Below are 15,210 nucleotides of genomic sequence, written 5' to 3' on the forward strand. Positions count from 1 at the left end.
TAGTACTTTAAAAAGGCATGATAGTAAACATATAAATCATCACGGAAATAGAGAAACCAATCAAACTCAAATAACTAGAATGGATACTACTTGGTGTTATAATTCTAATGTATATAGGGAACAATTAGCTTTATATATTGTTGCAACTGATCAACCTATTAATATGGCTGAAGATAAATATTTTGAAAGATTTATTAAAAATTCATTTTTTCTAGAATTTAAAACTTATTGTAAAATTGCAACTAGAAATGATTTAATAAATTTTTTTGGAAAATGAAATTAGAATTAAGAATAAAAATACATAGTTGTCATGTTAGTGTGACTCTAACCACCGATATTTGAAGTGGTAGAGCTAAATAAGATTATATTTGTGTGACTAGTCATTATTTTGATAACGAATGTAAATTAAATAAATCTTTATTGAGATTTAGATTAATGGATGTAGATCATAGTAGTCAACACATTTATAATAAAATTGTTGAAGTTTTAGAATATTATGATATTGTTCACAAAGTGATAAGTTTAACTTTAGATAATGCAAGTGCTAACAGTATAGTTATAGATTTTTTTTAAAAATAAATTTTCCTTTTTATGACAATTTGAAATTTTTTCAACAATGTTGTATATGTCACATTATTAATTTAATTGTGAAAAATGGTATGAAAAAAATTAGAAATAATATTGATAGAATTAGAGATTTTTTAGCTTGGATTACTAGTAGTAATTAATATAAAAAAATGGTAAATTTCAAGATGCTTGTATAAAATCAAATTTGTCTCCTAGAACTTTTGCATTAGACATACTTGTTAGATGGAATAATACTTATTTAATGCTTGATTCATGTTTACATTATACAAATTTAATTAGTTATTTTGTAGCAAATAATAGGGGTCCTCATTATTTGGTAGACAATGATTGACATATAGCTAAAAAATTTCATTATTTTCTTAAAATCTCTTATATTTCCACTTTAAAACTTTCTTGTGTGTATTATCCTACTAGTCCATTAGTAATACATACAATTATAAAAATTTTAAATTTATTTAAAAAAAAAAACAGAAACACTGAAATTTTAGCGGGACCAATAGAGATAATATAATTAAAATTTAAAAAATATTTGAAACCCATTCCTTTTCTTTTTTGTTTAGCTGTCATATTTGATCTTATAATTAAATTAGCGGGTTTAAAAAATGGTTTAGACACGTTAAGTGAAAATTTACGAGATGAAGCATATGCCAATCAACTAGGAGAGATAAGACAGTGTCTTGCAGATATATATTTGCAATATGAAAACAGGTATGTGAACCAGCAAATAGGCATAATACCTTAGGAAGTAGCATAAGAAGACATAAATGAAGACTTTAACTCCTGGAGTGCACTTAATAGGCCGAAGAAGACCTGAACTCGAAGCATAGCCTCATCTTCAGAAGCATCAACAACGAATATACTATCCTCCATGCAGTTGTAGAGTAATGAGCTTCACCAATATTTGGGAACATCTGACTTACTACCAGCAGATCCACAACAAAGAGTCAACTTTGATGTCTTAGAATATTAGAAAATCAGAAAATATATTTTTCCCGTATTATCAAGACTTGCCCTGGATGTTTTCTTTGTTCATGTCTCAACCGTCTTATCCGAACAAACATTTAGTGCAAGTGGAAGAATTTTAAATCAAAAGGAGGACTAAACTTTCACAAAAAATGATTAAAGGTCTCACATGTTTTCGAGATTGAGAACGATCGTGTTATCAGGATCAATACGAAGTTGTCGATGATACTTTAATAGAATCATACAATTTTATAATTTAGATGATACAAATGAAAGAGGTCCTAATGTCCTAATCAACCCTAAAATTAGTTGTTTTGTAAATTATAACTTTATAATTTACAAATTAACTGTTAATTATTGTACTCTTTTTTCCTTACCAAGTTTTTATCCCAATTGGGTTTTTCTTAGTAAGGTTTTTAACGAAGCAATAATTGTTGTAATTTCTTATTTCTTATTTTATTTTCTGATAAATGAATAAATCAAAATTTTCTTATATTACAATTTAATTGTATTAAAATTGAATTAATATTTGAAATGTTAAATAAAAAAAAATTAATTGAATTGAATTGATATTTGAAAAGTTGGCTAAAAAAAATTATAGAAAAGAAAAAAATTTAAAAAAAAAAATTCGGGCCAACCCGACCCACACAAAAACCCGTCGGTTTAGGGTTGGCGAGCCAGGCTAAGCCAATCCTTTTGGCCGAAGAGGCGAGCCACTGGGCCGAACCTAACCTGCTATGGGTCAGGCCGAGCAGGTTAATTTTCCACCTTTAGATGTAACTATAATAATACATGTAAAATAAACAAGCAAAGGAATAAATTTTTTGATCATTTATATGCTTTCTTCTCTTTTATATTAGTTTAAAGGTAAGAAGTTATGAGTACAGTCAATTACAATGCAGTGCTAGCATTCCATTCATGTATTGTTTTCTGGTGTTCCTGTACTTATCAAGTAGCACCAAATAGTTCTTGATAACATCCTCATATGAAATCTCACTACAAAATTTAGATTTAACCTGCATGAATGCTGCTTCTGCCACACACTTGTTCTGAACATATGAAGGGAGCATAGTTTCAACTATCGTAAAAGGTAAATTCCCATCAAGTCCGCCAAATGATTCTTTTTTCCAGTCAAGAAACTGAAGCCACCTAATCCGTCGAAAGGGATCTACATTTTCTTGTATATCCATGGCAACACTACTAAGTACTTCCAAGAACCTTGATTCGGTGCGAATTTTATCAATCAAGTGGGTGAAGATAGTTTTCTGGTTCAGATAAAGCCAGTCATCAGTTTCCAATGGTGGAGAAACAGCTGCAACCAAGCATGCCTTTCGAAAGGTAGGATCAGAATCTCCAATTTGTAAAATGACAAGATGCAACAGATTCACAGACATGAGTTTCAGAATTTCAGATGAAGATTCAAGGGAATCATGATGTTTTTGGACTTCGCTCCAACAACAAAGTGCAACATGCGCAAATCCCTCCCACCTGTGTTTAAAGTAAAAAGCAGAAATAAGAATATCAGAAACAGAAAATCTTTAAGCTGACTATTTCACTTAAATTTCTATATTTATCACTTCATCATTGCCTTCTTAACACATTTTCAGACATATTATTTTAAAACAATACAATTGTTAATTTTTTAAGCACATTCGACAATTTCATTAAAATAAATGTTTCAGATGTACTCAAGATTCTGTTTTAATATAAACCGTGTTTAAATTGACATCAAAAGCAAATGTGTAAAACTAAAACATGCTTAAGTGAAGATATTTTGCGAGACACCAAAAGCAAATGTGTAAAACTAAAACATGCTTAAGTGAAGATATTTTACAACATATTCGCCATTTATACAATTTATATACCCATATTTATTAGAATAGGGTGATACAGACTTTTATTATCTAGTTAATAATCAATATATTTTTTTTCAGGAATATGTAGTATATGAAAGATATGCCTACTCGACAACTTTTACAAAGACAATGGCCAAAGACATTGTCTCTGTGTCCCTCAAATAAAACTGTCTATATCTATTCCCCCCCCCCCCCCCCAATGCTGCTACAACTCCCGGTGGTTCTAAAGGTCGTTCTCGTAATCGTCGTCCTCGTCCAACTCCATCTGAAGTAGAAGTTGGTTCATCAATTGTAGTCGGAACCGACGATAGGCACACATCAAACGTTTGGGTGCATTTTAAAAAGTTTTACGAGACAGAAAATTGAGTTCAAGTGAAGAAAGCAAGATGCAATAAAGCTGATGCAGGTAATGGTACTAGTACTTTAAAAAGACATGCTAGTAAACATATAAATCATCACGGAAATAGAGAAACCAATCAAACTCAAATAACTAGAATGGATACTATGACGTTATAATTCTGATGTATATAGGGAACAATTAGTTTTATATATTGTTGCAACTGATCAACCTATTAATATGGATGAAATGATTTAATAAATTTTTTTGGAAAATGAAATTAGAATTAAGAAATAAAATACATAATTGTCATGTTAGTGTGACTCTAACTGCCGATATTTGGAGTGGTAGAGCTAAATAAGATTATATTTGTGTGACTAGTCATTATTTTGATAACGAATGTAAATTAAATAAATCTTTATTGGGATTTAGATTAATGGATGTGTATCATCGTCGTCAACAAATTTATAATAAAATTGTTGAAGTTTTAGAATATCATGATATTATTCACAAAGTGATAAGTTTAACTTTAGATAATACAAGTGCTAATAGTAGAGTTATAGATTTTTTTAAAAATAAATTTTCCTTTTTATGACAATTTGAAGTTTTTTTAACAATGTTGTGTATGCCATACTATTAATTTAATTATGCAAAGTGTTATGAAAAAAATTAGAAATAATATTAATAGAATTAGATATTCTTTAGCTTAGATTACTAGTAGTAATAAAAAAAATACTAAATTTCAAGATGCTTGTATAAAATCAAATTTGTCTAGAACTTTTGCATTCGACATGCCTATTAGATGGAATAATACTTATTTAATGTTTGATTCATGTTTACCTTATACAAATTTAATTAATTATTTTGTAGCAAATAATAGAAGTCCTCATTATTTGGTAGACAGTGATTGACATATAGCTCAAAAATTTCACTATTTTCTTAAAATCTTTTATCTTTCCACTTTAAAACTTTCTGGTGTGTATTATCTTACTAGTCCATTAGTAATACATACAATTATAAAAAAATTAGATTTATTTAAAAAAAAAAACAGAAACAATGAAATTTTAGCAGGACTAATAGAGACAATAGAATTAAAATTTAAAAAATATTTGAAACTCATTCATTTTCTTTTTTGTGTAGCTGCCATATTTGATCTTATAATTAAATTAGCGGGTTTAAAAAATGGTTTAGACACGTTAAGTGAAAATTTACGAGACGAAGCATATGCTAATCAACTAGGAGAGATAAGATAGTGTCTTGCAGATGTATACTTGCAATATGAAAACATGTATGTGAACCAGCAAATAGGCACAATACCCTAGGAAGTAGCATAAGAAGCACAAATAAAGACTTTAACTCCCAGAGTGCACTTAATAGGCCGAAGAAGACCAGAACTCGAAGCATAGCCTCATCTTCAGAAGCATCAACAACGAATATACTATCCTCCATGCAGTTGCAAAGTAATGAGCTTCACCAATATTTGAGAACATCTGACTTGCTATCAGTAGATCCACAACAAAGAGTCAATTTTGATGTCTTAGAATATTAGAAAACCAGAAAATTTATTTTTCTCATATTATCAAGACTTGCCCTGAATGTTTTCTCTATTCCTGTCTCAACCGTCTTATCCGAACAAACATTTAGTGCAAGTGGAAGAATTTTAAATCAAAAGGAGGACTAAACTTTCACAAAAAATGATTGAAGTCCTCACATGTTTTCGAGATTGAGAACGATCGTGCTATCAGGATCAATACGAAATTGTCGACGATACTTTAATAGAATCATATAATTTTGTAATTTAGATGATACAGATGAAAGAGGTCTTAGTCAACCCTCAATTTAGTTGTTTAGTAAATTATAACTTTGTAATTTGCAAATTAACTATTAATTATTGTACTCTTTTTTCCTTACCAAGTTTTTATCCGAATTGGGTTTTTCTTGGTAAGGTTTTTAATAAGACAATAATTGTTATAATTTCTTATTTCTTATTTTATTTTCTGATAAATGAATAAATCAAAATTTTCTTATATTACAATTTAATTATATTAAAATTGAATTAATATTTAAAATGTAAAATAAAAAAAATTAATTTAATTGAATTGATATTTGAAAAGTTAGCTAAAAAAAAATTATAGAAAAGAAAAAAATTAAAAAAAAAAAATTCAGGCCGACCCGACCCACATAAAAACCCGTCAAGTTAGGGTTGGTGAGCCGGGCTAGGCCAACCCTTTTGGCCGAAGAGGCGGGCCACCAGGCCGGGCCTAACCCGCCATGGGTCAGGCCGAGCAGGGTAATTTCCACCTTTAGATGTAACTATAATAATACATGTAAAATAAACAAGCAAAGGAATAAAATTTTTGATCATTTATATGCTTTCTTCTCTTTTATATTAGTTTAAAGGTAAGAGGTTATGAGTACAGTCAATTACAATGCAGTGCTAGCATTCCGTTCATGTATTGTTTCCTGGTGTTCCTGTACTTATCAAGTAGCACCAAATAGTTCTTGATAACATCCTCATATGAAATCTCACTACAAAATTTAGATTTAACCTGCATGAATGCTACTTCTGCCACACACTTGTTCTGAACATATGAAGGGAGCATGGTTTCAACTATCGTAAAAGGTAAATTCCCATCAAGTCCGCCAAATGATTCTTTTTTCCAGTCAAGAAACTGAAGCCACCTAATCCGTCGAAAGGGATCTACATTTTCTTGTATATCCATGGCAACACTACTAAGTACTTCCAAGAACCTTGATTCGGTGCGAATTTTATCAATCAAGTGGGTGAAGATAGTTTTCTGGTTCAGATAAAGCCAGTCATCAGTTTCCAATGGTGGAGAAACAGCTGCAACCAAGCATGCCTTTCGAAAGGTAGGATCAGAATCTCCAATTTGTAAAATGACAAGATGCAACAGATTCACAGACATGAGTTTCAGAATTTCAGATGAAGATTCAAGGGAATCATGATGTTTTTGGACTTCGCTCCAACAACAAAGTGCAACATGCGCAAATCCCTCCCACCTGTGTTTAAAGTAAAAAGCAGAAATAAGAATATCAGAAACAGAAAATCTTTAAGCTGACTATTTCACTTAAATTTCTATATTTATCACTTCATCATTGCCTTCTTAACACATTTTCAGACATATTATTTTAAAACAATACAATTGTTAATTTTTTAAGCACATTCGACAATTTCATTAAAATAAATGTTTCAGATGTACTCAAGATTCTGTTTTAATATAAACCGTGTTTAAATTGACATCAAAAGCAAATGTGTAAAACTAAAACATGCTTAAGTGAAGATATTTTGCGAGACACCAAAAGCAAATGTGTAAAACTAAAACATGCTTAAGTGAAGATATTTTACAACATATTCGCCATTTATACAATTTATATACCCATATTTATTAGAATAGGGTGATACAGACTTTTATTATCTAGTTAATAATCAATATATTTTTTTTCAGGAATATGTAGTATATGAAAGATATGCCTACTCGACAACTTTTACAAAGACAATGGCCTAAGACATTGTCTCTGTGTCCCTCAAATAAAACTGTCTATATCTATTATTCTGTCAAGAACATGGGCCAGTTCACATGTATACTATATTTAAAGTAGAAAGGGTGAGCATCTACACCAAAAAAATAAAATAAAATAAAATAGACAAATCAAAAATCAAAAGAAAAATTTATAGCAAGAAAGAAGTATTGATCTTAGGAGAAGAGCAAAACATGCTACAAAAATAAAATAAAATAAAACAAATGTGAGCCTTTTATATGATAATCATACCACACACCAATATACAAGCCTCAAGATTAAAGAAATAAATTTACTCCAAAATCAACATGAACATGCAAGGAGGACAAGAAACTTCTCCTAACTATCATTCAAGGGTTTTGAAATCCAGTAATTCAAGATTTTATGACAATATTAACTTTTCATAAGTTTCCCAGTTTAGGTTGTAATCCAAGGGCCAACCCACATGCTAGAAAGACAAAACTACCTAACACTAAATGATCTAAACAAAAATATCATTACCCAACACAATAATTCAAATAATATGTTATTATCTATGGAGCAATGGATCTTATAATCATGTCAATCAAACATAATTGTTAGGGTCCAAACTGATAGCAGAATAGTCAACACAACACAAGCACCAGCAGGCTCACTTACAATTAAATTTTGGACCCAAGCACATGCTTTACAAGGAGTTTAACGCTAAAAATTTGATGCAGCATACTGAGTTGTCAGAGAAAACGCTCTCCCTCTGAAAGCGAAGGCTAAAAAATGAATCCCGTGACTTTAAAGAAATCTTTTTGTTCCAAAGGCAAGTATCCATTTTAGTTACCAAGTCCATAGACTCCAACTTAGCAATTATATTGAGCTTTATACTTCAGACTCTTTTGGTAATTTGAGTTTTGTTGGATTTTGTTGTTGGTAGAATAACATTGGGTCTTGGCTTTAAGTAGAGTTTATAGGAGCAGAGTATAAAAAGAAATTTTATAAGAAAATTGTCAATTATTTGTGGTGTAAATGTCAAAAGCGTATTTCGGGGTTGTTTGTTTTTTAATCCAAAGCCTGAGTACAACTTAATCTAAGTCATTTAGATTTTCTTTATTTTTTATTTTTTTTAATTAATGGTAATAATTCCTATATTTTTATCTAAATAGAAAAGACCAAATCTTTTAGTTTAATAGTTTCTTTAATTCTTCATTCTCTAAAATACCCTTTATACAATTCAATATATACACCCCTACCCATATAAAACAAAAACTTTAAAATATTATTTCAATCAAATGAAATTTATATTAACATATTGATGTAGGAAGAATGGAATAGTTTCTAGGAATTAGTTGTATTAATTAAATTAAACTTCTGTTTCATTGTTTTATTAGAATTAGGATTATTAAAATTATATTTTGATTAGGATTTTAATTTTTTTTTTTAAGCCAATAAATAAAGGCTTCTTTCATTATTTTTTCGTTGCTTGATTTTTTATTGAATAAAGATATTGGTTCTCTCCATATTGATTATTTCTTTCTCCCTTAATTCTTCTAGATTTTGTCCACTTTCTTGTTATCCTCCCTAGTCTATCTTCCTTATCTATCTGGTTAAACTTTTGCTCCTCCATCACATATCCTTTCTTTTATCTTTTTTTTTTTCTTTCCAAAAATTATTTAGACAATAGTTAAACCTATGGTTTAGTATGATTTCAAACAATTCCTAAGAATCAAATTATATTTCAAAGTTGTGGTTTTCTCTTATTATTATTTTTAGTAGATAAAGCAGAATTAAATTTAAAAAGATTTATATTCAAAATTCGCAAAAACAAATATATATATTGAATACAAACCTATTTAGCTTTATTCAAATTTCAAATAGAAAAACCCAAAGGCTACCGAAAACTACCAAAAGGTTTTATAATTACAAAAAAAAAAAAAAAAAAAAAAAAAAAAAAAAAAAAAAACAAGGATAAGGTAAAATTCTAAAATACCATAGGCTATGTTACATCTCACAACTTTAAAAAAGCTCAAAAAGAACTTATTTTAAAAGCATAAATTTTGGACTTCTCCCAATACACAAAAGACATTTATTAATCTTACATTCTTTCTAGAATCACAACCAACAAAAAATAAAGAATTTTCCATTTAAAATAAAATAAAATATGAAAAGAAAATATTTTGAGTAGTACAAAACCATACAAAATGCAAACTAATCTTGATCTAAGTTGAGCTACAACATAATCTAGGTTTAGTTTATTTGTCAAGGTTCATATGCTAAATCTTATGATTTTATAATAACTTTTTTTTTTTTTTTTAATACCAAAACCCTTAATCTTTGTACATGTTAATTCTAATCTAGGCTTACTTTCAAACCCAACAAACTTAATAGATTTATGACACTTATGCTAAAATTGATAAGTAGCAGTTTTTTACTGCATTTTTCTTCTTTCATCATCTCAGTCACATTTTATCTTTAAATTGATACACTTAATTTCAGCAACAATCACGTTGAGAGGAAAGTCCACCAAGAGAGCTACGGTTTATTCCAGAAGAAGAAAAAGATATGGCAAGAGATAATTCAAGAACTCAAATTAAGGGCAACAATCGGCAATTTCAATCTCCATAAAATAAGGAGTTGATTTCAAGGGAATAAAGGAGGAGGATTATTATCAGAATAAAAGAGATTACATTGGTAGTATATACGGCCACCAGCAGACAACATGGCATCATGAGTATAATTTTCATTTTGGCTCTTTAAGAATTGTAGTCGGGTTAATCCTGGAACGGTTGTTTTAATTCTTTGATTCCTCTTTTGTTTTCAATCTTCTCTCGAATTAATAAAATCAAGCCCCATTTCTGTGTACACCGTTTTCACTCTAACATAAATACTATCACCAAACAAATAGTTTGAACTTCACACAGAATACCTTATATTTCCTGTCCCTGAACTTCTTTTTTACAAAAAAGGCAAACCCTTCCATCAATAAACCTTTAAATTCTAGCCATTCCTTGATTCATTCTTTCTCCACTAGTATAGCCACCAAATGATTGAACAACAACGCCAAAAAACCTTTTTATCTTTGTTGTTGTCCATTATATGGGGTAGCAAGCTGCTAATCAATCTTTTTCCCTCAAAACCTAACATATCTTACCCACGTTTCATTCAATACCTTTTAAACTTATACCAAGAACTTTGAATTCACCCCGCATCAAACTAATTTCTAAGGATTTTCACACATCTTATATAATCATAATAAAAGAAAAAAAAAAAAAAGCATTTGAGGTTACACAAGAATTGAGAGTGAAAATGTCACTAAAAAACATTAACACATATAGACACTCCTTGATCACACTCATTACCATTCAAATTCCTAAGTTAGGTGTGGATATAATATCAAACAATTTACCACAAGATACAGTTAATCTATGATGAATTAATGGTGTAATATATATATATATACCACAAGATATAGTTAATCTATGATGAATTAATGGTGTAATATATATATATATATATATATATATATATAAAAGGTTAATGTTTATATACAAAATTCAATTTATGCAAACATTAGGGCCTGAACGAGGTATATAATAAATATCTTACATTTCATAAAGTCAGGGCCTAAACATTTAAATATCTCGTACTGTTTTCCACATTTAGTTGCACAAGAAAATATATATCAGAAATCTCAAAGACAATTGTCAACCTAAAGTAACCACACTGTATCTAGTAAAAGTACACGACACATGAAACTAAAAATTCACAGTAGAACATAAGCTTTGATGATGTAAGACAGACATGGCTGAAAATAAGAAATTTAATCAATTAAATATTCAAAAATATTTCCCTTTGAGACTAAAAATTAATTGGGTTTAAGTATTACTTACTCAAATGGAGGTTCAACCTCAACACCAAGGGTCAGGTGCAAGGAATACCCAGCAGACTCAGAGAGTTCACCATTATCTGTACATGCCTCATGAAGAAAACCTCTTGGAATGTATAAGATGTCCCCTTCCATCAGCGAAAATTGCCTGTATTCATTTTTTGAACTCTCAACCTCAACATTTACAATAGCACGGGGATAATACAAACGAGGTAACTGCACACAGGGCTGAGAAAAAACCTTCCATTGTTTAGATCCAAAAATTTGAACCACAAAAACACAGTGATCATCATAGTGACGTGCCAAACCCTGAGAATTAGGAGGTGTCATGTACATATTGGCACCTACTGATGGTTGACCAAACAATGAAGCAAAACCATCTGAAATTGCAGCGACACTCTCAAAGCGGAACTCCATGCCTCGCATAGCAATTGTATAACCCTCTTTACATGCTTCTTCACATTTTGAAAAATCATCACCATAAATAAAATAAGGAGTCTTGATGCTGCAAATATCTAAACATCCAGGAAAGTAATGCACCTCACTTCTTGAGTGCTTCTCTGTTCTTAAAACTCGTATGTCCTGGTCATAGATGAGAGGGCAACCCAATCTATTTCTCCCCTCCTTCAAGAAACTAAGGATGTCTAGTTCATCTGAAGGAATAGGCAGACAAGAAATCAGAGATTGAATGGTAGAAGACAGAAAGGAATGAAATGATTCATTGAAATTCATAGATTGTGAAAATGAGCTGAAAAGGTCATTTTCCTCAATCAAAGTATTTGGGATCCTTTTTATAAGCAAGGGTGAGATCTCCCAGTAATTTAGCATGAAATTTTCAAAAGTAGCCTCGCTGGAACCAAAAATGCATTTTTTGACCATCTGATGCCCTGAAAGTTTTGTGAGACTTTTAGCATTTAGGGCAAGCCTGAAAGTGCTTTCTGCCAGATTATTAATGGTAATATTGCTTACACAAAACTGCCTCTCTTTAGTGGATCTAATAATATTGGAACATAACATTTGATAGCGAACTTTTAACCACAGCTCTTTTAAGAAGACAAAAAAGCATTCAGATAGTCTCCTTGGGATCTTGTCCAATTGTTCAATGTTGCATGCATTAACAAGATTTATAGTGGCATCAAAATGTACTGCTGGAATAGCATCTTCTTTAAACCCGATCCTGAGAGAGGTGATACTGCCATTTTCTCCAGTGTATAAAGAAACCATAGTTGATGATTTATGAACCTGAAGAAATTCAAATCTGATGGATGTTAAGCCAGCCTGTATATAATCCACGACTTCATTACAGTTTACAACAGAAAGCGCAACAAATCTGAGATAATGTTATTCCAAAACCATATGCATAATTCCTCTAAGCAGAATGAAAGACAAACGTATTTACCCTTCAAATAAACATATTTTAAACATCATTGTTAGTAAAAGCATCTATTTGTTCAAATCCATGATTCTGAGTCAATTTCATCCTCAATTTTCCATTATTCAAGTAAATTCAATTGGTATAAGAAAACAAAGTTCTTGAGGAAAAAAAGAAGCAAAGGTTAATTTCAAGCTTGTTTCCGACACCCAGCGAAGCGGAAAATCTTATATGTGAGATTAAACAGAAAAAATAAAATCAATAAAATCAAAGATCTACTATGGCATATAATTAATTCAGATACACCAGTCAATCTCTCAGAGCAAAAATAAGTTGTTGTTTGTCCAAAAATGAGTTGGAGGCAATACTTTCGAGGGATAGGTTATAATTAGCAACAGAAGAAATGCATGCTTAAAATGGTGATTGCACATTATTCTCATGCCATCAAAAAATGCATCTGAAGCCCTTCCACTGCTCCTTTGAGAATGAAATTTTTCAATTTAAGGATATTACCAGAGATTTGCTTATGAGTTCAACACACATCAAGCAGTGGTGAGACTCAATGCATAAGGGGTGTTATGAACATGCACATAAAGAAGAGAGCATTATCCATTTCCAAACATGTGGAGATTGGTCATTTTATCAGGGAGAAACTAGACTCAAAGGATGATATGTACTCCTTATGTTACTTCCTCAAATCAGCTGGTAGACGTGCTTACTAAAGGATTGATAGGGTCTACATTTCATCAAATCCTAGGCAAGCTGGGAATGCAGAATATCCTAGCACCAGCTTGAGGGGGAGTGTTGACAGCCTTTATTTTAGAATCAATGGAGATTTAATTGAGAGTTGGAAATTTGATTGACAGCTTTGCAGATTTAAAAGTTTAAGATTTATGCAAAGTTTTAGATTACACAGCTATTTACCTTAATCTGTATTATTTCTTTCCTTTTCTAGAGCATAAGTCAACCTAGGTTTCTGTATAAATAACTTGTAATCCTATCAAATATACAAAATTCAATTTTCTCAGAATTGTTCAAAAATAAAATAAAAAACCATAAAAAGCTTTTATAGACAATTCAGTCAAATTTATATATCTCTGTTGAGATGAACTTCACAGTGCTGAACAAGAAATAAGATTGCTTTATCAATGATTAACAGATGACATTGGGAACTCCAACTGAATTCCAAAATTACTTTTACCATTCATCATAAACACTAATGAATTCAAGAAATGAATAAATTTAACAGAGAAAAATATACGAAAATTAAACAGTATATAGTCAGACATATTACAATACACGAACTCAAGTTATGGACCAAGTGCGTAACCCAGGCCGTAGCCCAAGTAGCTTTAATATTTTTTTTTTTTTTTGGGTGAAAGTGGCTTTAATCTTTTATAAAATATAAGTTAGCTCTCTTCTGTATTAAAATCTCTCTATTTTCTTTCTTTATAAGAGCTATAATTGCTTTGATTTGATTATGTATAGGCTAGGCTTGTCTTATTACTTTTAGAGAACTAGAAAATCAGAAGAAAGATGTTATCCTTATAAAGACGCATACAAAGAGAGTTACAAAGTAACATCATCCAGAAGAAAAAAACAAAGAAAAAATGGAAAAAGATAGAGAGAAATCATGAAAATCAAAGATGGAGATTGTCTTTGTATACCCCCTTTGTATTTGTCTTTATAAAACTAGCATTGCCCAAATCAGAAAGCTCTATCAATTGATAATATAATTAAATGCATAGAAAGCATAGTTTATAATAATACTCACAGAAGGCGATAGAGAGCAGAGAATTTCAATAATCGTTGTCTTGCAAGTGAAGCTGTGGATAAATCCAAAACAGCATTACACGCAGCAATCCAAACTCTCCTGTTAGAATTCCCTAACAAACAAATTAAAGCCTTGACAATCTCATTGTCCAAAGCAATTCGCTCATTACTTTCCAGAGACAAAAGTGAAGCCTTCCCTACAACCTCTGCCGTAAGACGCACAATCGTACCATATCTGCAACAATAATAATTCTCAATTAAATTGAAATAGAAGAAATAAAATAAAAAATCGGTGAGGGTTTGTATTTTGATTACTTGGATTTGAGGAGAATCGGCAGCAAAGAGAGAATGGGAATAAGAAGAGTTGGTTGGGAGAGACGAAGAAGTTTGTTTAAGCATTTTTTAATTAGGGATTTGGAGTTATTGGATAGAGCTGCCACTAAGATAGGGAAGAGAGTGTGAGAATTCATCTCAGTTTCCGTCTTTCTCTTGCTAATTTCAGACCATGTCTTTCTCTTCTTGCTCTCCATTTTTTCCTATCATGCTCTTCACTAATGGAACATGATTATAAAGGCTTTAGCAGTAACCTTTCCTGACATGTATCAATATTTTGGATGCATTTGCTATTTTATGGAACTTCTGGGTTTGATTTGTATAGACAATTGCATGGGAAAATCTTTGGAAATTATCCAAAACCCAGTGGAAAATTGTAAACATTTTCTCTGGTAATCCAGTCTCTTATATATATGCAAACGCTCAAAACAGTACGACCCGTTCATTTTCAAATCCATTTCCGTTTTCTGCAACTTTTTCTCGTATAATGTGAGATACCTGTTCACAAAGCAAATTTGTTTTTATAAAATTAAAGTTGGAGAGTTTGATTGGTTACTATTTTGGTTTGAAATCCTAATTTTCATAAAACAAC

General features: G+C 30.7%; 1 protein-coding gene across 1 annotated transcript; it reads right to left on the reverse strand.

Annotated features, from left to right (window-relative positions):
• Nucleotides 1-6,112: 6,112 nt before the first annotated feature.
• On the reverse strand, nucleotides 6,113-14,957 carry LOC116130940. Its single transcript, XM_031416626.1, has 4 exons — nucleotides 14,601-14,957; nucleotides 14,287-14,520; nucleotides 11,145-12,398; nucleotides 6,113-6,765 (listed from the first exon to the last, which is right to left on the reverse strand). Exons 1-4 carry the CDS (start codon nucleotides 14,813-14,815, stop codon nucleotides 6,165-6,167), a joined length of 2,304 nt encoding a protein of 767 aa, XP_031272486.1. The 5' UTR covers nucleotides 14,816-14,957; the 3' UTR covers nucleotides 6,113-6,164.
• Nucleotides 14,958-15,210: the final 253 nt, after the last annotated feature.

This window comes from Pistacia vera, unplaced genomic scaffold (genome assembly GCF_008641045.1).
Source record: "Pistacia vera cultivar Batoury unplaced genomic scaffold, PisVer_v2 Contig1061, whole genome shotgun sequence".
Classification (NCBI taxonomy): domain Eukaryota; kingdom Viridiplantae; phylum Streptophyta; class Magnoliopsida; order Sapindales; family Anacardiaceae; genus Pistacia; species Pistacia vera.